Source organism: Haliaeetus leucocephalus, unplaced genomic scaffold (assembly GCF_000737465.1).
Source record: "Haliaeetus leucocephalus isolate CR32 unplaced genomic scaffold, Haliaeetus_leucocephalus-4.0 Scaffold165, whole genome shotgun sequence".
In the NCBI taxonomy this organism is placed as follows: Eukaryota; Metazoa; Chordata; class Aves; order Accipitriformes; family Accipitridae; genus Haliaeetus; species Haliaeetus leucocephalus.
In genome coordinates this window covers 578,014-601,806 of record NW_010972601.1, presented here as the reverse complement: position 1 = coordinate 601,806, position 23,793 = coordinate 578,014, and the positions used below count along the sequence as shown (strand labels likewise).

General features: G+C 42.2%; 1 protein-coding gene across 1 annotated transcript; it reads right to left on the bottom strand.

The window, feature by feature from the left end:
• Nucleotides 1–1,323: 1,323 nt before the first annotated feature.
• Nucleotides 1,324–23,502, bottom strand: HORMAD2 (HORMA domain containing 2). Its single transcript, XM_010563342.1, has 12 exons — nt 23,412–23,502; nt 22,427–22,571; nt 21,217–21,280; nt 20,156–20,192; nt 18,842–18,862; nt 18,081–18,107; nt 16,631–16,698; nt 13,608–13,759; nt 12,790–13,043; nt 11,756–11,864; nt 10,619–10,683; nt 1,324–1,428 (listed from the first exon to the last, which is right to left on the bottom strand). Exons 1-12 carry the CDS (start codon nt 23,460–23,462, stop codon nt 1,324–1,326), a joined length of 1,098 nt encoding a protein of 365 aa, XP_010561644.1. The 5' UTR covers nt 23,463–23,502.
• Nucleotides 23,503–23,793: the final 291 nt, after the last annotated feature.

Genomic DNA, 23,793 nt, shown 5'->3' with positions numbered 1-23,793 from the left:
AATGGTGATAGGAAACCTGGTGTGTCAAACGATGGCACTGGTGGCCGAGGTCCTTCAATCAGATGCCCCAGCCACCATGGGTCACATAATTGTCAAGCAATCCTCACTGCTTTCTACAGAGCTGTCTGACATACACCACGAAAGAAACACCTTACATCCAAAACCACCGCTGCTCTTCAAGTCCTGTCCTGAAATATCTTTGCCGCATATCTGAAATGTCAGGGATGCTGCTACGCTACTGGGTGCATTACTCTCTTGTACTCTAGTGCTTTTACTTCCCCATCACCCTAAGATTTGAACACTTCAGGCAATCAACATTATGTTGGGAAGAGAGTACACTACATTCCCTTCTTCACTGTTTCCTATTTCAGAATCTCTTTTGCGATGTGCATAAAGTAATGCAAAGGCTGTTCCTTGAACATCTTTTTTAAAATGTCTAAGACCAGTTAAGACCATTTTTCTCCTCCCACTCCAGTAACAGCCATTAGGTCGTGACAGAGTGCCTGCCAGGCAAGCTACATGACACAAAGCACATCACCTTTGCTCCAAGGTACACAGAAATTTTTTCTTTTGTTGCAGTTGTTCTCCTTACCTGTATTTGCAACCACAAGGTACCTTTACTAAAGTTAGGTTTTAAATGTGATCTATTTCAAGACAACTTACATCGTACAACTGTCTAAGGCTCTTGGTACATGGTGGGTTGCTGTTTTAGAAATAAGCTGATAATACAGCTATAGCAACACTACTTGCAGAGTCAGAAAAAAAACATTCAGCACCAGCAGAAAATTTGTATAGATTACTTTATCTCTGTATTCAAAATAGATAAAAACCCTGCTTTGAAAAAAAAAAAAAATCTATGCTCCGGAAACAGTAGATAGGATGAAGCTAAGCACAATCTAGTGAATCATGAGACTTGTTGCTTGCTGGCACTGATACCTCTGAGAGTTCATCTTGCAACAGCGCCATTAAATATTGATGACATATTGGCAAAGGACAGTCCAGCCACAGAGGAGGAAATTTAGCCGAGGCGGAGGAGGAGTAGAGGGGGGTGAGAGAGATGGAGAGAAAGAAGCACAACAGACACCATTCACTTGGAATCATAAATCCTCAACTTTAGAACATCAAACAAGTGCTGTCGGTTGACATTGTCATGACAACTATGGTGCTTGCTGTCTCTTCACAATCCAAAGTTTTCACGAGACAAATAAACATACAGAAATACATGCGGTAGGTGGAAGAGTTAAATATTGGAAGAGAGTAAAGGTCTTTACTAGCCAGATGACAATGTGAACTCACACCTTCTAAAATGTGTCAGAATGAACATCATTTCCTGCCTTCCAGAAGCAGCTTCTCTGGTTCACTGACCTTCCTTTTCTTCTTGGGTCCTATTACCTCTTCCTGGCTAAATGCAAGGTTCAGGCAGCTTATCTGTAAGAACCATCAGAAACAGTGATCATTCTCACGGTACAGGCTCCTGCTAGATGAGTCAAGAAATACAACTTCCAAAACTACAATGTGTTTTCCTGGATCCTCTTGGGTTTGTTCAGTGTGATCCTGTTCTCCAGCAAAGTAATTAGGCAAGGAATCAAAACTGGAATGCTGGATGGAACTGGGACTGTAAGATTCGTGAAAGCAACAGGTTCAGCTTCAGGGACAGAGAATGGTTTTGGTGGCACAAGGAACAGTACCCATCTTCCCACCACCAACAGAAAACACCAGGAGCAAGGAGACCTTTGAGAAATACAATAGCTTATATGGCATAGTCTGTTTCACCAACCTGAAATAATCATAAAAGTATTTAAAAGCGGGGGGCATGTATGTCAAATCTGTGGTCACTGGAAACAGCCTTCCGGGAGGAGACATACAGTACCTCTATTTGTACATCAGGGAATTTCAACGCGAGTTGGTCAATCTCAGACTTCAAAGACTACCTGAGTCTGTGAAAAATAACTGATCAAAGCAAGCTTTTTTCCAAGAGGCTTAACTTCCCTCTAGAAAGACACAAACCTCCCTCCAAAATATTCAGGGGCCTACAAACCAAAAGGTTAAAAAACATGGATAAATATATGTTAGAATATAAATGGGTCAACAGTACAGGCAATTCGGACAAACCACAGAGAGACGGACAGCCAGAACAACAGTTGAAGTGTTGGCTGTGCCAAGTGACAAACTGACTTTTTCTCATTATTACTTAACATATTTGCATTTTTACAATGATAATCTGGAGCTACAGAGAGTAACGTGTGTTGTTGCCCACCCAGAAGGGACAAAGCACACAGTCTAGCAATGTAACCTCTCTTGCTCTCACTGGAACTGAGCTGAAGGGACACATCACAGCACACTGCTTCAACTTTGCCTCCAAAAGAAAGTTCATTTGGATGAAAGTAAGGTGAATGAAGAGGGAAAAGAGTGCTAACCGAATTCCTGCTCCAAAACAGGAGTACCTTACTCCAGTTCCACCATAAAACATGAGGAATCCCGAAACTGAAGCAGGATAAACACAAGGAGTTAATAAAGAGCTATTCCAGAATGCATCCTGGAGACAAGCACAAGGTCTCCAGATTACAAGATGTGGTCATTATAGAATTCCCCACTCACGTCATCAAGGCTTTCTTTCTATCTGACCTTGGTATGAGGCTTCGGTAATCTCTACATAGCAATGGTCTTTCTAATGTGTGAAATAACTCTGATTATGGATGAACAGCAAAATAGTTTGAAACAACCTCACTTCGCCTCTCTATCATGTTTCAAATTGTTTTTCCTCCCCTCTTCCCTCCTCTTCATTATGAGCAATAAAATATTGCTTAATGCAGAAAGTACAATTTCCTTTCCATAAAAACAGAAAACAAGAATCTGCCAAAGTGGGATGGGCAGGTTCTCCTTCACCCTGCACACTCAGGCTGACAAAACTTCCAATGCTGCCCAAGGCATATTCGCTTGAGGAAAGAGTGATGAGTGGATCTCTGTGTTACAGCTCCTGACCTGATATCCAGCTGCTCAAACTGGCATTTTAGGCAGTTATTTACTTTCCTCTCCCTGGCATCGTCTTAACCTGTCTGCTTCCTTTTTTGAAGTAAAGGACCCAGAGGGGGGAAAACACTGCATCCAGAAACTCTCCAGTGCTAACACAGCTGCAGGGTTTGTACCCTGTCCTGCTGGCCACACAATAAAGCAAAGTGATGATCCCCAGTCTCCCAGCCCCCAGTCACCTGAATAAGGCAGCTCTCCTTCTATTTTAGCCTAAACTGCATAAAGAGAGCATCAGCTAGAGTCAGTGCTTTTATTTCCTCCGTTGAGGAATGGATCTTCTGCAGCACAGACAACTACTCAGTAAAGTTTTTACCCCTTTGCTATTCCTCCTAAATTTTCTGCATGGATGGGATACCTTTGAGCAGGAGAAATAGCCACAATGAGCAGCTGCTCACGCAGAGTCCACTGCAACTCTCCCACAGTTTTCCTCCCCTCTACCACAGGCAGCATGACCACCTAACCTGAGATGAGAAGAGTAAAAACATCTATGCAAGCCATCCAGTGCTCTAGGCAGGCACTATTCATCTATTGAATGAATAAGATGTCAACTGTGTGACGTATTTCACCAAAGCCAACATGTCCTGTCCTGCCCCTGCCAGGCTACAAGTTCATGTAGGAACTCAGAGCCAGGAACAGACCCCAGGTCCAACTTCCAGGTCCCATCCTTTACCAAACACTCAAGCTTCTTCCCCAGAAATGTTGCTCTAAATGGGATTAAGTCAGATCCTACTTATGTTTATTTGACTTTAACCAGAAAGTAAACCTCTTAAACGGTGTGGTGAAAAGCAGGAAATCCCTCCCATTGACTAAACATACAATCAAAGCCTCCAGAAGTTGATTAATTCTAATTTTTCCCATGTACTTGACTTAGACTAACTGATGGGAGAGCTTGCGCTGTATAAATGTTGTTTGTCTTACACAACCACTACAGGCACTTGGCTCACTGAGGAGCCAGGTGCTATAAAAGCACATAGGACAAGGCGCAGGCCCTCGCACGCTTACCCTGCAAAGGGACCATGCTGACTACGGGACAGGTGGGACAAGTCCAGATCAAGTAGCAAAGAGAGGAACAGACCCGTGACCTCCTGACTCTGAGTCCAAGATGTAGTTTTGGATCGAGGTCATACCATGAACACACAGTGAGTTTGAATCTCCTGTTTTACAACACTGCACTACATGTGGAAAAGTAGTATGTTGCTGCAGAATTTTTCTGTAAAAATACAGCTAACTTGTGAATCATACAAGTGTTACTAATTTCTGGCATAAAACTAACAGGACAGCTGCACATTGTCTGGAGAAGATATCAGGCTAAAAATAGATTAGACTTAGATTAAAGCCTTCCCAAGGCAGACTGGTGGATGAAACAGAATGAGCAGACCACAGCTACACTGCTATTCTTAGATAGACAAAATCAGGACCTAGTTTTGTGCTCTGCAATTTTCAATCCCCAGTGTCCCCATGTATTCCAGCCAAGAATTCCCAGCATAAATCGAAGCAAATTTACAGCTCTTTTGACATGTGTTTTGCTTCCCAAGGCATCCTATGTAGAAAAGCTAAAATTGCACAAGAGCATTCAACTGTGTCCCTTTTTGTCTGTGGCCTGCCCCATGCTGAGGTTTGGCACTTGGCAAATTTTATGCCCTCAGAAGAGTTCCCTTTGTCAGGGACACAGGAGTGTTTAGTTTGGTACCTTATAACTATCTTGACAAATTCAGAAGCACATTAATGTCAAAAGAAGTCCAGTTCCATCAAGCAAGCTAGAAGAATAAGGACTGAGATACAAGACTCAACTGCTGAAATAAGGCAAAACGATCCTCAGGTGCCAGGACAATAAACAGTACCTGCAGGGGACGTCTATCATCATCATGAAACTAATCAGAGAGAGCCAGTGCCTGATGTATCCTGTGATTTCAGCTGCAGCTAACATTGACTTGATAGCACAGCAAATGCTTGCCACTTTCAAAAATCAAGTCAGTGACTCTTTAAACTGATCCGGTTGACGGCAATAATTCCCATCTACTCACTGACAGTTGGCTGCTCCATGCTTTCCAAGCACAGCAAAAATCAAGGTTCACAATGTACATCATGGTGTCCAGTGAAAGGATAAGAGGAAATGGACACAAACTGAAATACAGGAAATTCCATTTAAACATAAGGACAAACTTTTTTTTTACTGTGAAGGCAATCCAATACTGGCACAAGTTGTCCAGGGAGGTTGTGGAGTCTCCATCCTTGGAAATATTCAACACCTGACTGGACAAGGTCTTGAGAAACCTGCTCCATTTCACCCTACTTTGAGCAGGTAGGTTGGACGTGACAATCTCCAGTTGTCCTTCAGCGATTCTCTGAAGGCGGCACAGTGGTTAAACGCTCGACAGAGGGCTCAGCACTGGTGTCGTATCAGTTTCCATTAAAGTGATCACACTGACATCAGTGGAATTAATCCTGGTTTTCATCTGTACAAGTAGAGGAGAATCATGCTGGTTAGCATGAAAGCCAATTTACGCAGGTGGAAGAATGAAAGACACTCACTGTGGTGCTTCTGTGGAAGCTTGCCACATTTTTGTCCCCAGGAAGCCATGCCAACACATCACTGACTACCACTAGTCCTCTTCCTTTCCATAGCTCACTGTTAAAATCTTTGACATTCAACGCAATTTCTTTTTCACAAACTGGAAGTCTCACAGGCCTACTCTGTACCTCATGTATCCTGTAGCATTTAAAGGACTAATGAACAGATTTTTCCAGAGTGTAAAAAAAAACTTCTTCAAAAATACCTGTTGAAAAAAATTTATCCATCCTTATAATCTCTTCCAGGGCCTTCAATCACACTGTACACTGCCATGCCGGCCATTCTGATTGCTGGAACACAATCTGATATGCCTCCCCAAACCAGAAGCCTTCCCCTGTAAGATTACAGCATTGTAACCGAGGAGGTGAAAAGCAATGGACACTCCTTCTACATACTAGGCTGCTACCCAGCTTAGTCCCTCATGGGATATTAGATGTGTCCAACCTTAATTTATGCAGATTTCTCTAGAGGGTCTGGTTGCTAGCATGTACATTATGAACATAAGTAAAGGCAGCCAGTGCAGAAGCTTCACATCTTCCTGTGGATGTTCCTGAGGTAGCTGCCAGAGAATCTGAGGGTGCAAGGGTTAAATCTCCCCGGATCTGCGGGGTGATGGGCCTCACCTCTGAGTGAAGAGATCACTAGGAAACTGTTTCCTGCACACTAGACAGGGATAACTCATGCAAGGGATGAATGGTCCCAAGATACAGCTAAGGATCTGATGTGAATTGAGAGAAGCCAGGAATTTCCTGACCTCCCTGTCTCACTCCTCCCAGAATGGCCTGAGCTCACAGGAAGGAGAGAGGCAAGCTCATCTCCGAGTCTTTCTCTCTTCATTGTTTGGGTCTGTGTAGCCTCAGCTGGTTTGGAGGAGAAAATGTTCTGGGAACTTCTCATCAGATATAGCTCTCTTGATAGACAGTTAGAGATAAACCTTTCTTTTTTTTTTCTTTTCTGCAAAAGTTCAAGATAATGACATTGCCACAGAAAAATGCTTTCCTATTGCTCTGCAAATGGTAGGCTTCACCCTTCAACTGTTTTCTGTCATGGCAATTTTAAAAGTGGTTTGCCTGGGAAAAATCAGACAACAAAGGTCTTGATCTCCAAGCTGTTCTGCAATTGAATCCACTTGTGCTGACCTTCACTTTCAGACAGAAGCTGTGTAAAACACGGAAAGCACAAGAATCTCCATCAGGATGACCACGACCCTGGGCACCAACAGGACACTGATCACTGGCAAACACGGCAGATACTACTCGCAATGTGTCATCCATGAAAGACTGTGTTCACACTGGCTTCTATCGCTGCCACAGTCCCTCTGAGAAAGAGGACATGGCCAGGTAGCCAAGGAGGAGCAGCAGCTGGAGGCGAGACAGGCTATCCTCTAAGGTCTAAACCAGCACTGATTTACAATATTTAGGTATGAAATCTCTCCCTAGACATATAACTTTCAGACAGCTCCAGTTAAGAGAGCTAATCTGCATGGCAGGAGTATGCCTACAGCAGGCAGTGAATCCCAGTGCAGAGATCCCTGAGCTATCATTGATTCAAACTGGTATGTCCACGCAATGCCAAGTGTCAACACACTTCCTCATGTCCCACAGCAGTCTAGTAGCATAAGCACAGCCAGTCTAGCAGCTTAAGCAGTGTCTGGCGCTAGCTAATGAAGCCAGAAACTTGGGAGGCAGAGCTGACTTCTGCTGTGCTGATACGGCCACACCACTTCCAGCTCTGGCGCAGGCTCCGTCAGGGGCGATTCAGGGCTCTCTGCGTGGCTGCTTCACGGTGCAGTGAGACTGTGCTCTAAGGACCACCCCAGAACTTCAGCCCACAGCTTCCTGATGGGAGATAAAAGCCTGCAGAGGCGTCCACATGGTCAGATTTTACTCATCTTCTAGTTCTGTTTAATTCCAAACTCATTCCACTGCAACACATTTGCTTACATGAAGACAAAGCTGACCAAAATCAATTTGCAGGATAAGAACATTAAAGGATTCATAAGACGATAAAGGAGGATGCTGAAGAATTCAAAAAGTTATCTTAAGTTCAATGCAGGAAGCCATTCTCATCAGCAGATTCCTATAAGCTAAACCAATGGGCAGCAATTCCCTATTCTACCCAAATCTTCACAACTCCTAGAATGCCAGTGGAAAGTAGCAAGGCGCATAAAGATAGCACACTGGGCCAAATCTTTGGCTGATGCAATCAGAAAAACTCTCCTGAAGTCAGCAGAGGTAGGCTAATTTACATGCTGGTGTCTAACTCTGGATGATTAAGTACAGAGATGCTTTGCTGGGAAAGGGCAATCTCTCATTTGATCCTAAGTATCATCAATCATGAGATTGCAGATAACAAGCCAGTTGAGTGCATGTAAATTTTCCTCCAATCTGAAAAGCCCTCTGTCAGAGACTCTCCATGGCCATTACTATAGGCCAGTTACAGTTCTAACTGGACAGGAATAGCTGCTTCTCTTTTGGCAGATCTGCATCCTTTGCCTCTCCTATGTCGATTAGATAAAAATAAGCCTTTAATACTTTCATTCCTGGTTTTCCTGAAGAGCTATAGGTCAGGAAGATAATGACCAATAAACTCAGTTCCAACAGCACAGTTTTTATTTTTGATAACCAAGGAATCAGAAGGAATAAAGCAGCTCACTTCAGGTGAAGAGCAGTAATGGGCTCGTCCACATTTCCAAAAGCAACTTGTGACTGTGGGTACCATTTCTGAACTCAGCACTTCTTGAATATTAAATCCTTGTACAGACATCAAATTCTGGGACACTGCAAATTGTTTTAGTTAGTTTTGAAAATCTTGGCCTGAACATTTAACTGTACAGAGAGCACCTTTAAACCCTGAGGTGCTGCTCCATGGACAGCTGAACAGCTAACACTGTGTTGCCACCAGAAGGGCATGTCTCCTTCTCAGACCCTTTTTGCCCGTTCCTTGCCACCCAGTCTTGCTCGCTCCCTTACAGTAGTGCTGGTACGTGAGCAATCATTCAGTAAGCTAGTTGAAGGCAAACTTCTTCTGATGGAAACCTAACAGTGTCACGCACTAGTACTGCAAATCTGAGGGCTCATCTCTGTCTCAGTAAAGGGAGACCTCCATGGCTAAGGCTATGTTGTTCCCCAAGGCCCTTCACACACCATGCTAATTAAACTCTGAAATCCAGGATAGAACAAGTCACTTTGAACACCTTATAGCTCTTTAAAGCAGAGAGCTTCTCTGAAAACACCTGACAGTATGAAAATGCCATTACTTGGCTGGATAGCAACAAGGTGTTTGCATTCATATCCCAACAGGACTACTTCCACCCAGCTTAACTATATTTGACCCTGTTAGATAATACCTAACTCATACTTCCCATCCACCCAAGCTTGTCCTCATTTTTTAAGACAGACTTCACTCACCAGCTTGGCTTCCTGATTCAAGCGGAATATACAATGGTCATTTGTTTTAACCACTTCCCTCAGAAAAGAAGGGAAAGTCCCTCTCATATGGAAAATAGTGTCAAATTTTTATTAGTGCTGGCTTTACAATGATGATCTGCACTTTTTAACTAGTGACTTGACTTTGTTTTTCCCTAAAATGACTGAAATATTAGCCAACTTCTAAGCTATGATGGTTTAAAAAATAGTATCAAAGAATACATTAAAAAAAACCCTCTGCCATGAAGAATCTACCAGGCAGAGGCTTGGAATATTTTTTTTTTCTTTTTTAAGTCTTTGGAAGTACACAATGGATAAAGTGACTCTTCCATTTTTCAGCAACTAATGCTGTTTCCACCACCTTCAAACACTCTCACTATTGCTACCATATTCTAATGAAATTCACATGCTGCAAGAGAGAGGTGTCTGGTGCTCTGCTTACAATCGTGACAGACCCGAAAGAATGTCAGAGCATGAATCAGTGGGACAACCATGAGCTACAAACAAAAAACGCTCCTGTTTTCACACAGACGACAGAACAAACAATGATCAGAAGGAAACTGGAGGATGTGACACAAAAAAAAATGTGGTTAAAGTTTGAAAAATACCAGCCTAGGCACAGAAGTTCATTTCTAAGATCCAGAGTCAAGGCAAATACTTCACAGATGCCTTTTGAATGACACGTTAAGTTGTAGTCTCCAGTTGCTGTCTGGGTTAGACACCCCGGGATTCTTTTCAACAGAGGCGGGGAAAATTTTAGTAGCAATTTCCTACCCTCATTAACTTATCCTGTAAAGATTCAGCTTCTGAACATTCAAGCTCACACGATTTTCAACTAATTTGAATGGGAGGAGGATCAAGTGGCAAGTCTGGTGGTATTCAGAGATTTGCCCTGTCACTGAAAAAACCTCTGCACAAGCCCATGAATTTGAGCTCTGATTCTGACTCAGGGTTTGGCCTGGGCAGCCTTCAGGATGGAATTAATTTCACATAACTTTACTTGTCTAAAATTACATGTCTGGTCTACCCTAGTTCTTTGGGTTACCCCAACAACCTCTGAAAAAGAGATCAGCATCTCCAGGGGATAATTCTTTCTATCCTAGAGAGGCAGCCAAAAAGGGATAGAATCCAGTAGGTACCTGTGACTCACATGTAAAGATAGTCTGGAAGCAAGAAAGGAGAAGTGAAGACCATGTTAGGCAACAGACAAACACACCCTTCAAACCTAAAACAGGGTGGTGATTTCAGAACCTTAATCCAAAAACACACACAGGTAAACCAGCCTGGTTGGGACACCAATACGTTTAGTCTGCATGTGTAATTCACAAGTGCCAACTCCAAAGAACAGTACAAAATTCTTGTACTGGATGTATGAAATAAGCTGGCCATGGAAAGTTTTCTCCTAAATGCTTCCAGTTCATGCTTATATCCCTGTGCCCTAAAACTTTGTAGCCTCTATGTATTGTGGTACTGTACAATAAATCCACTAAGGTTAGTTGAATCTTGTGCCATCCTAGATGACATAAAGTTCCATGGCAATGAATTCCACCTTGCCTGGTGTATCTTAGAGCCACTAAAATTTCCTCACCTGCTGAGATGCCCTTGAGCAAGGCATCCTGACCATCTCATTTATTCCTGTCTTCTTCTTTCCACCTACAATCCAAACATTGAATCAAAATTAGCTCCAAAGTTAAACCCCTGTATTTAATTGAAAAAAAATAAAAATCCAGAAGCCTGACTAAATCACTGTAGCAAAATCCCATGCCTGATCTGAAATTGTGTAACCTTTGCTCTCAGGCACTGCCAACACTGGCAGTTTATTCCTGGAAACAGAGATTTCAGAATAAACTGTCAGCTGAATGTGTAACACTTGCAGCAGCTCCTATCAATTATACTTAAGCTCGATTTTAACCTGTGCCTGCATGTGGTCTATCCAAGTGTGTGTATGTGTATGGGGAAGGAAGGGAGCTGTACCCTGACCAATAACTATTGACCTTATTAGACAGTTTCAATAAAATTTGATGGGGAGTCCCAAAGCGCCTCAGTTTCATGAAGATAGGCAACTGGTTAGAGGAGGAAGGTCCTGTTAATATTCCCAGAGTGGAAAAGGTGGCAGTATGAGTTCACCCCGTATTAGTCATCGGAGAATCTGCAGGAGAAAGACCTGAAAAGGTGACTTCATAGGCAGACAAGCTGCTTTATTCCACTGCTTGGGGATCTCAGGAATGCTATTTACCATTTTGTCACTAGATGGTATTGTTCCACAGCCTATATCTGAGAGCCTCAAAGGTCAAATACAGCATGGTATATCAGAAGCTAGGTTGATTGAAGTGAGAGAAAAGGCTTTTTTCCATGTATCTTCATGTATGTTTTCACATATGGAAGTCATTGGCAAAATCATACTGTAACAGCTAAAGGAAAAGAGCTTTGGCGAAAATGTAGATAATGTAACTCGGTATTGATGAACTGTGCATTTCCTCCATATCTGAAAAAAAACTGCTGAGATAAAGAGGTGGAAAGATATTGATAAAAATTTGAATGTTTCTCTTAAGAAACCAAGCATATACAACAAGCCCTCTATTATAGTTCAATCTGATCTGATACAAAATTCAAACAGCCTGACAAACTCTCTTCATCCATTTCAAAGTAAGTGAAAAAACCTAAATATTATGCTAGGATACAGTCATGAGCACAAGCTCCTTCAGTTTTGAAACTGGGTGTTTACCTGTATCTTGAAGGTAAAAAGAAGATGCTTCCGTTTTCCAGCCTGGGTGGGGATCACTTTTGTCCTTTCCATGCTCACTTGAATCTGCTCTGAGAGGGAGAGGGTGATTCTGTAAAGAAAATGATGTTTTGTCTTAATAGAATAACCTAAAAAATATGCCCAGTTGGTAAATCCACAAACCCAACACTAATAGGGATGAGATTTTCACAGCTCCTCAGTGTCCAGGCCTTCCTTCTCCCAAGCACTCTTCCTCAGGGGGAAATGGAGAAGACACAGGTCTTTCAGGTGAGAAATTTTCTAAGACAAGACAGAATTCCAACCTAAATGGCTTCCTATCTTCAGGAGTTAGTTATGCTGGGGTTTACTCCCTGACACTGACCACCTAAAATTAAATTGTCAAGTCTGAGCTACCAGTCCAGGCTGCCCCTTCTGTCATTTTGGAGAGAGGCTCCAGCAGAGGACCATTCATTCCAGCCTACCTTGATGTCTAAGGAAAATATCAGAATTACCTGCTACAGATGCCTCCTCCTTCACTAAGTGCAGAGGGGGGCTAGAGAAATTAGACACAACACACAATTTTTAGATGGCTAGAGCAAAATGGAAGGAATCCCACCTAACTACACAGTGGAACATGGCTTAGTCCTGAGAAATGTCAAGTGGAGATGCAAAACTGTTTGCAATTTTCTCCATTTTGTGCATGTCTGTGTATAAGTGTGCGTGTGTGTGTGTGCGCGCGCTTGTGTGTGTGTGCACGCGCATGTGTTGGGTCTCTCTGTACAATCACTGCCCTCTTCTGGGGGAACACACTAGACTCAGTAAATCAGTGGATATGCTGGAATGAAATTCACTTTATGTCTATGGATTTCCAGCCTTGGCGTTCAATCCGCTGTAGCACTGCTGCCCAACGCAAGCTGAAACCCTTATTAAACCCTTATCAAATCCTTAGGATTCTGAAAAAAACGTTTCTTTTAAGGAGAGTTTTGCTAGATAAACTCCATTCCTCTAGCAAAAAACAAATAGAGCTATTTCTATACCTTTGTACTGCCCTCTTCTTCCTCTTCATCATAGTCTAACCCTTGATGTGAGATCTCCGTAGGGCTATTATTCTGGAGCAGGTTGCTTTCAACAGTTCCCATTCTTTTCTTTTCAGTTGTCACTCTCACTTTCATGAGGTGGAAGCCAGTAGAGACTGACCCTACTTTCAGGTTGACAGGATCGCCATCGAAAAACAGGTCACCAGGGCTGCCATCTTCCTTAAAGCCAGGAGGCTGGTAATCTTTGGGAGTTACTACAACAGGGAGAAAGAACCCACTGAAGTCAGAGAAATCAAGTTCCATCTCTCCTTAGTCTGATTTACAAAGAACAAGTGTATACCAGCCTTGAGTAACAACACCAACTACTAAAAATATTCTGGTGGTTTTTTTCAGGAAGAAGGGAGAGAATTCAAAGATAAAAATGAGCTGAGCAAATGTCATCAGGAAGCTCAAAGAAAGAATGACTTTAGGATGCTGAGAGACCATTAATGCGGTCAACTTTCTGGAGCAGAACCTGACACTGCCTGTTCCTTAAAAAAACAAAACCAAAAAACAACAGTGAAGGAGAAGGATGTCTCCTTTTCACACTGCATGGCTGTATGTCTTACACAGATGCTCAAACTTTTCTTAAAAAGCATCTGCCATCCCTGTGTGTCAGAAGGCTTTATTATGTTTTATACCATTTCTCACTGTTATCAGCTAACAGCTTCTACCGCTTCACCTTTCTATGCTTTATTTACTTTATAGGGGCTCACAATTATTACAGAAACTGATGGAAAGGGAATTTTTCCCCACAGCACACACTGTTCTCCACCTACCATCATTGTAGTAGAGGAGTTTCATGGTCAGGGTAATGTCATTGGGAAGCGGTCCAAGGTTTTGCATTAACAGGTACAGTTTACGGATCAGGAGCCTGCTGGCCTGTTTAACATCCTTGCTGCACACCCCATTCACAAAGTTCATTTGGTTGCTATAATTGGAAGAAGAATAACAGATTTGTTTTCCTCAGTCATGAATATTCACAATCTAATTACAAATACAGAGCACCCACTGACTTGTCTGAAACCACCAGCACAAAGCTACAATGCCTTTATGTAATTTCCAGATAAACAGGGAAGTGAAACAGACTCCAGGGATGGGGTGGCATCAGCAAAACAACAGCTCTAAACTAAGAGGCATGGCATTTACATTTGAACAGACTTCGTAGCTGGGGCAATGGACCCCATTATACAAATGTCATGACTCACTTGTTTGAACATGATTAAATTGGATCAAAGGACCATAAAACAAGTGCCTTTCACCTAAGCAATTTCAGGAATGAGAGGAATGAGGTGAGAATCCCATATAAAGCCGATTCATCACAGGGGCTATTTTCAAGTCCATTTTGCAGTTTGAAGAGAAGCGAATTGCGTGTTCTCACTTCAATTCCATGTAAGAAAAACTAGCTCAGAAGCACATTTTTCAAAAGTGACTAAGGGGCATTCCTCTCACCTCCTTCACCCATCCAAATGTCAGCTGGCTAGTCTAAGCAAGCAGTCTAGACTGAGATAAAAGTATAACAGAAGTGGGATGAATCGCCCTCTGGAGGAGTTTGTTTCTCTTGACTACAGAGGTAGATGAGATGAGTAACTTAGATCAGCCATCTACTTTAGATGGTTGAAGATGGACTAGATGAATCACTGCGTGACTAAGGAACCTAAACTTCCTTAACTTTCAATAAGAAGGGGCCATAAAAAGAATGTAATTCCTTCACTACATCTTTGGAAGACCACTGGCAGGTGAATGAAACTCTATACAGGCTGGATGGTCCCTGATACAATCATCCTAAATTGCTTCAAAAGCAGTAAGTAAGCTAAGAGAGCAGAGAGGATCCCAGGGCTGAATAGGACTGAATAAATCACTGGAAGGAAGAGCTTCATTAGGACTGATCTCCCCTTCCAGTTGAAACTTCTTGGCTCGTTATGAAAACGGAGTGGCTGTTGAACAGCTTCAATTCCCAGGGTATGCAGGGTATGGTTTGGTAGGCTCCAAACTGCCAACAGCAAAACTCTGTGCTGAGCACACTGTGCCATTTAAATTAAATCCTGTATGTTCAGAAATGCACATCAAGTGAGAGGACAAATGCTCGCAATGCCTAAGGTGGAGTAAAGAGAAAGTAGGCCTTCTCTTACACATCACCTTTACAAGTCTCGGGATTAGCAGAATAGAAATGGTATGGGGAAAGAGTATAAGCAAAAAAGAGATGAGACTTCCATAGGAGTTAACAGGTCAAACACTGGTTCAGTATGGGAGTAACATTGTGGGTTTGATGCAGGAATGTGTCAAAAGGTAAAAGCTGAGGAACTGAACCTCTCTGAAGGACTGGGATCCATGGCAAGGAATTCCTCCAAAATCCATCTAAAATAAGGCAGAGACCATTTAGGAGAAAGTTTCCCTTTACCACTCAGATACAATGATGCAGACCCACAAAACATCTCTCATGGAACATGACAATAAACCTTGCAGGTGTGCAAAAGCAGTTTTATCAGCTGAAGGAGCTGATAGCAAAGATGACACAACACTCTGATCAATGCCAGAACTTCAGTTTACTAACGACTGCAGGTACATGCAGTGTCATTCACCAAGGAAACAGAACAGAGCCCAGGAACCCGATGCCATGGGCTTTGAAGCCTCAGAGCAGCAATAAGATTTTGACAGAGCAGATATAAACACAACAGCAAGATTACTTAGCCTCTTCTTGGCCAGTACGATGGACACCAAGGGATGCTGCATTCCATTTGGGGACTGTTGTTATTTCTAGCAACTAATGACTGATCTGAGTAAGGCTGATTAAAAAAATCAAACTACTCAAGAGCTATCTATTATCTTTCAGATCCCAAAGGTCTCCTCTTTCCCTCAATGTTGTGAGGACAACTGACAGCAGCTTCAAAGCAGAAACAGAGGGTACAGTCAACAGGACACTCTAGGCTCAGACATAGTTCAGATTTTCCCAACAGAAAATCATTTTGCCACATACTACAAATTATTTGGATGTGTTTAGTGAAAGAGCAGCAAATGGCACACTACAGGAGCATTGCAGAGGGGCTTCCTGAGGAGCATATGGGACAGCAGAGCTCTCTTGCTGTACAGGCAGGTTCCAAGGCCCAAAGATCCATCTTTCAACAATGGCAACTGCAGAAGCAAACTAAAAATGGGTTAATTATTTTTCTTTGCTTTGGTTATAGCCAATGGCCTTTGATAGTATTTAGTTTAAACTACACAGGATTATGGCCTACTAAACACAGCTTTAAAATATCTAACAGACAGAGAGAGCCAAAAAGATGCAAAAAGCTGCTGCTTCCTGCCACATATTTTGCAGCATCAACTCAGGCATCATAAGCGAAAGTTCTCTCTGGTCACCCACGCAAGACTGCTCAAGCAGAATACACGTATGCAAATGCCCAAGGAAAAAAAATCGTGGGTGCAGGATCATGGTGAAAGGGGTCAAACCTGAAAAAGGCTATCTTGTGAAAGTGGAAGAACACTAGCTATTAGTTGAGACAGTAGCAAGCTCAACAATGCTGCTGGTTTCTGCATCGTTACCCTGATTAGGCACCATTTCTATAAATTGTCCTTAACTTGCTTCTGGTGCACTTTAAGTGCCTCACTGTGCTACGTGACAGCATTTCTACTCATCAGCTCAGCAGATCATATCCTGTAGGGCAACTGTCCTCAACTCTGATGATATTTACAGCTGCTTAGCGACTCAGACATGCTCTAATCATAAAGTGCAGTTTCTTCTTAATGCTTCAAGAAAACAGTTTTCACAGTGTAATTCTGAGAAATAAAACCAAACCATTACCTGATGATGTCCATCTGGGGCACCTTCTTTTTGTACTTGAATTTGAATTGATACAGTTCAGTCACTGTCTAGACATTTAACAAGAGAGGGGAAAAGAAGAAATGGGTCTCTTTCAATAACAACTATAAAGATGCACACTGAACCTAGCAGTGTCCTTTCATGACTTTATGCCAGAGCACAGCATTAATTTAATGACACGATGACAGCTTTAACTTTATTATTGCTTGCGTGGGCTTTGGCTAATTTTCTTAACCACCACAGCTTACCTAACACTGAAAGAATCACAAAAAAATGACAAACTTCCTGCTTCCTCCTTCCACTTCCTCTGTGGGCCTAACTCCCCAGCCTAAACCTCTAACGAGGCACCAGGGCCAGCCAACCATCACAACGTACATACGTATGTCCTCCCTTACTAAAAGGAAAAATGTGAGGCTTCAAGGGTGATGGAGTGTCACAAGAAAGCCTGGCCCAGTGTTCTGTACGGAGACAAGGGCCTGAAGGACTCTTCCTACTAGGAAATACAAACAATACTGCATGGGCAAAAGTTGCTGAATTTCACCGGTCTCAGAGTTTTCTGAGGGACATTAAAAAACTAGATGATTTTCCATTTGAAAGGAAAGGATTTGTTATGATTTTAGAGAATGAAATAATTAGGAAGAACAGACAACTTCACCACACGAGAAAGGATCTATTGTAGTCCAATTCCATGCTTATAATTCACTCTTTCCAGAGGCAATGAGGTCAATTAGTAGGAGCTCAGCTGAGCCCTTAACTCTAAGCCTTCCTTACAAATCCCAGCCTTGGTATGGACTAATCTCTTGCTGTCTCCCCAGATGCTGAGGTGCGACGCAGCAGAACTGTAATCAGGTGAGCAAAGATTCTGCAGCCGTTCTCTGTATCTGCTCTGCAGAGACAGCATGGATGCAGAACCTCACTTATATATCGCACCACCCAGTCTGTCTTCACCAGCTAGATGTAAACAAAACAGAAACACAACAGAGAACACCGAATGGATAAGGACAGGCACTATCCAACACATACATCCCAGGTCTGAAGTGATTCATAACTTCTGTCCTAAACCTCTCTGCATGAAAAAAACAGCTCTCTTCTCAACACTACTGTTAAAAAGATGGTTCATAAAAGAATTATTTTGAACTTCCCATTTCTTCTCTTCAGGCAAGGAAAACAAAATTGCAAACATGCCCATTAGGTGCCTGTTAACATCCCTGCCTGAGGCCCTAGATGGGCCCAAAGCCGACTGCCTGGTAGGAGCGTTTGATCACAATCCAGCTCACTGAGCTGTCATTCTTGAGTGAAGGCAGAAGAAGAGAAACAGGGTCACCAAGCAGCTATGTCAGGGTAGAATTTAAGCCTACAAGTGCACTCTGAATACAGATCTACTCACCCATGCCTTCAGTTGCCTCAAAGATTAATTAAGACTCTTTCTTACCTCCGGTTCCTTGGGATTCGTGTAAATCTGTTATAAGAAAGCACAGTGAGGGCATTCTCCCCTTGGATAACTTGAACCAGTGAAAAGTGTCTGAACAATGATATTTTCACTTTACAGTAGAGATTGTACTATCTTTAGCGTGGGATCAGAGAAAGGAATGGAGAAACAGCCCTCCTCTATCAGCAGTCAATACTTACCACTTCAAAGACAGGTAGAAGACACTCATCTGTGTAATTGTGGAGGAATGAGGTTAATTCCCATTCCAACCTTCACAGGCAACTATTGATGCCTGAGATTTAACTACTCAGATTTTGCACAGAATAGATGCATAGCATAGCTCTTGGTGCTTTACAGAGGACCAGGGCAAAAGACTTGCCTTGTAACCACCAGTGTGTGGTTTCTCCAGGATCAGATTAATAAAGAGCACTCTTCTTCAGGGGGAAATGGCGAAGACACAGCAGCTTCCAAGGGTGGAGGCAAGAGTTTAAAGGAAGCAATGATATGAAGCACATAAAAGCACTTCCAGGAGTTTAAAGATGCATGCAAGGCCTCAGTCGGAAGTCTGACATACTGAGAAAAATATGAACTTCCTAGGCTGCGTGGGAATATTTACCATATTTAGGAAAGGTGACAGCTCTATTAAAAGCCACATGCATTTTGACTTCCCCTTAAAAAGGCACAAATACATTGGCACAACTTTGACGCCCTATATCTTTCAAGCAGGGTGGGGGAAGAAAAATGCCTTGTATTTGTTTACTTACTGCGAGGACAGCAATGTGTAACTAAGGAGGGAAAACCAAAACAAAACACAAAATCAAAATCTAACCTTAGTGAGCAAAGGAAAAGAAAGACCTATCAAAATCTAACCACCTACATACAGTGAAGGAATAGATACATTCAACAAACTAGGAGTTAAAAACCTCTATGCAGATTCTTCATAGTACAGCATCAGCAACACCTAGTGGCCAGTTTGCTTGGCTTTACTTGCAGTTCCCTAAGAAAACAACTGCATGCTCAGACTTCTCTCTTGGGACACTTTCTAAACAAATCTCCAAAGGCTATGCCGATTTAAAACTCTTTTACAAGAGCACCCATCCCTGCTGAAGACTAATATTTGCTCTCTGCTATGAAACTCCCCAAAGGTATTATTTCATTTATCCCACAGCAAGAAAATGTACATGGGACTCCTCTTGAAAACAATCCTACAACATGTGTTAAGTATCTCTGTTTCTTCCTTAAGCCTTGTCAAATAACAATTAATTTATGTGTCTCATAAATAGCAGAGGACTAAATACCTCCTAGAACTGTCAGCAAGCAATAAACTAAGTTCAAAACATTTTGAATTATCTGATGCACATTGACAGTTGTACTGATGTCTAAGAGCCCATCTGATCATCAGTGCCGAAACTAACACCACTTAATCTGATCTAGATGAGAGCTGGTTTGATGAACAGTGCTGACAGAGATGACAACAGTTGGTGCTTTTTCCTGTGCAGAGCTGGTTTTATGTGAGAATCAGCAAGGAATATGATTACTTACTAGCTGATTTTGTCCTGGAACCAGTTATATACCTTACTTGATGAATTACCTTCCAAAAAAAGTAATAAATTCTGAACCCCAGAGAAAAGCCAGGAGGGTCAAAGAAGATAAGAAGGGAAAAGACTAGGGGAAGGAGATGAAGGAAAGCAGAAGCACAGAAGAATCTCTCTCAGGAAAACAGGCATGGAGATCAAGACCTCAGTTCTGACTGTCAGTGTCTCTATCCAGACATTAGACAACACAAATGAAGAACACAGAACTAAGGAAAATCCATTTCAGGCTGCAAATTAGTTCACACACCATGTACAGGCAAGCCTAGAGAGCAACAGCAGTCAGTATTTGGGCTCAAGGAATAAAATCCCAGATCTCACATGTATATACTCAGGGCAGGGTCTTCCCCCTGTCCCACAGCTGTAAATGTGTGTTGTGTGCATGCAAGATCACTACCAAAATATAAAGCTGGAGTGGAAAGATAGTTTTGTCCATTCTTTATGAAGAAATAGGAAACTCCATTAAAAAAATGTGAAAAAACTTACATACTGTCTCTCCAAAGCATCAAAACAACCTTGAATCCTGCCAAGGAAAAAGCATATTAATACTAACCAGCAATATTTATCTCCTGATCTGTAAACACACACTCATTAGATACACTTTAAAGTGCATTTTTTTCTGGAATTAAGACAACACAGCTAGCAACATTTTGGGATTGTAAAGTCCTTTTCAGGTCAATCATAAAGGCACTGTCCTCCCTTCTGCATTTGTGCATTGTTTATACTTCTAGGGCCACATCCTGTCAGCCTGGAGCCCACCTAAATCCTGACAAAGACCAGAATTTGAGGCCTAAGGCCAGCTCTGAGTAGGTCTCTGCTCAGTGCTCTACTCTAGCTCCCCAGCTTGATCTCTGATGGCTCTTTTTCCCATCGGCCTTGTACAGAGCTTGGCTGAAACTTCAATCTGAATGCAGCCTGACATGTCTGGTCTTGTAAATTTTTGTTATCTGATGCATAGTTTACAGCTATGGATTTTCTCAAAGTAGTAAATATTATTTGAGGTAGCAATGGTCAGATATTTACTCTGAGTCAAAGGATGTGCAGCTACGTATCTCATTAGCACATCAAAGTCAGACTCGCTGCTTGTTGGGAACACGCCAACTCTGAAATGTATCCTAAAGAAAGCTGTAGGGTGCTTAGACACACAATATCCAGGGAGATAAAATACTGCACATACTAAAAACCAAGCTACAAGAATCCCTATAAAAGTGAAATTAGAATAGACTAAACAACAAAAGAATCAATCTCATTATTTCCTTCACCCTCTCTCTGTACCTATGCTGCCTGCGTGTGCTCTGGGGCCTGACCACGAGCTCACTACAATCAACACTTCAACAGACCTTCAACTCACATGATCTTCGTCAGCTAATTCTGTCTTGCTTACGCACAGGGCCAAGCACACATGCTGCGGCAGTGGGAGTTGCACTGGCATAGTCGATAACACTACTGGGCACAATATTTTCAAATTCAGGAAGAAGAAGAATGCGAGGGGTAGATGTCTTGCTGTTCAGCACAATCTTGTCTTAGTTTCGCTGTTACTCACTTACCACTTGACTATCTGCAATGATCCCAGACAGCTTTTATCTTCTCGGAGAATTTTTAGACAGAGGTCTGCAAAACCAGATTTAGCACATAGTTACAATCCTTATCACAGCTGTTGGGCAAACAGTGGCACTAAGCCAGTCACCCTCCCATTTTTGGATAAAATGTGTTATCTGGAGGTCCTTCCTGAGTGGAAATGTTGGTTTTCCACTGAGTCCCAGGTGGGCTGACACAAGCTTATTGCTGCATTTTCAAATGTCAAGACTTTCCTCAGATGCTCTGGGCTCTCCCAGAAAAAGTGCTAGCGTTATGGCTTAATTTCAAAACACCAGCAGCTTCTGTCCTCTCCTCCCTCCTCTTCTCCACTCCCATCTATTCCACCATTCCCTAACAACAGCTTCACTTCTGCATTCAGACTTCAGCAGCCTCCCTACAACATAAATGACTGTACACAGAATAAACTACTTCTGTTGAGCTTGTCCACACAGTCCCTTCTACCTCTGTTTTCAGGCATTCAGAGTGGCAAGAGGAAACCCATCCTGCAAATGAAGAGGTGAATTAATACCACCTCAGGATTCAACCAAGGAGCCCTCAAAGGCATGAGCAGGCCAGATGTTAATATTCCTGATCAAAAAGGCACTTGAAAGACCTGCCATTTGATTAGAAAGACTAGTGGCTTTTCAGGGTTAGGTGATCAAAAGCCAGTTTGGCTGTGCCCTCAACCAAGTCCACCAAGTACATGTGACCATGTTTCAGGTCAACTGAGTAAGTGAAAACATGGGAACAGATTGGAATGTATGGAGACATTTCACACCGTACCAACACATCTTGAATGAACATAAAGATGTTAGTGAATCAAAGCATCACTCATTCTTGTGATCCTATGACAAGACTTTGGTTCTTAAAGTTCTTTTTTTTGTTAAAGTTCTGGTTCCCGAGAACATGTGGTTATGTCAGGTTGATTATAAATGATTATAAACCAAAAGAAACATTAACAGAAAAGCCATGAGTTGCCAATAGCTCTAGGTTGTTGTCTATGCTCTCTGTCTGATGCAGAAGCACTGCGTACATCCAGACTTGAGAAGGCCTGTTAGCTAACTTCCTAATAAACTGAACTCATGCATATGTGAGCAGCTGGAAGCTAACATCTAAGGGATATAATAGCTAAAATATAGCAAGTAGAAATAAGAATTCAGCACAAATTGAAAGTGTTACCATCTAAACAGCGAGTTCCGTAAGAGCTCTCTGGGAACAGCCCTCTCATGTATGTTATACAGGATACAGAGATGGCCAGAAGTCTTTTCACCAGCGCCACAGACTGCTGCTCAGTAGCAACTTTGTCAGGGAATAACACTGATTCCTGAAAAAGAAGGGTAAAGCCAAAAATAGCACCGTTTTTGTGTAACACAGGGATTATATTTAGAAACAACTCTAGGAAACAGGTGGAAAAAGAGAGTAACTTAGAAATGTAATTTTAGCATTTCTCTGGTCTTCATATTACACAGGGAAGACTCACGTCTAACATGGGTGGGATTAAATGTTTTAAGGATAGTTATCAATAGATCTGACATGATTTACTCAGATACAGACTGCATTGGTTGGTCATTCCCTCCCCTTTTATCAGGGCTGAATGTTCCCACCCCTTCCACTGCACCAATGCTTGCACTTAACTGACAACCACCCCTAAAAAAAAAAGTGTATAGTTTTCTGCCAGCTTAGCTCTACAGAGTTAATTGTGGAGTCAAACAAATGCCAGTGCTGCTGGGGCATTCACTGCTGTACCAGTGGTTCTGACAGCAGACTGAGTCTGTCAATGCTGTACGCAGACCTAGTTTTCAGAGTGATTTTAATGCAGAGTTGTAAACAGTACACGTCTATGATTGGAGAGGATTTAAGTACTAAACACTGATTTTAACATGAACAATCTCAGCGGAAAGTATACTACATTTAGTTACTCCATTAGTTCGTTGCTTTTCTTCCTGCTAATAAGGCTCTGTGCACACCTAATGAGCCTACATTTATTTAGTCAAATACATGTCAAAGCCCCATGCTGTATCTTCCTGGACTCACTAAATTGGAAATAATCCAACTAAGAACAGCACAAGCAACAGAAAGTGTTCCTGTTCCCACCTCACCAGGCACAGACATGCCAGGTCCAAAACTGAGAGCTAAGATTGTCAGTACATTTCAAGTTCTTTACCGTAGAGGACTTTTTCTTTTGCCTAGTTTGTAAAAGCTGATGAGTAGCCATCCTATACTTCAAAGACCTGCCTTCCACTTCTAATTAAAACCTGAAAAAAAAGAAGATATGAGACATCTGGAAAATACACAGTCATTGCTATTTCTCATCTTTCTTAAACTGAGAACAAGACTCTTCAGCTTATTCAGGTCTGAAAGCTAATTGGCAGCCAGGACGCCTAAAGCAAAGCAAACCAAGGATACTCCATGGCACTGTCTGAGAGTCTGCAGAGCAAGAAAACTCCCTATTCACTGGTAAATGATCAATAGTATTTGAAATTCAGGGCCATAGCTGTACCTGGTGTCAGCTGGTGCCACTTCAAAATGCATTTCTCATATTCCAA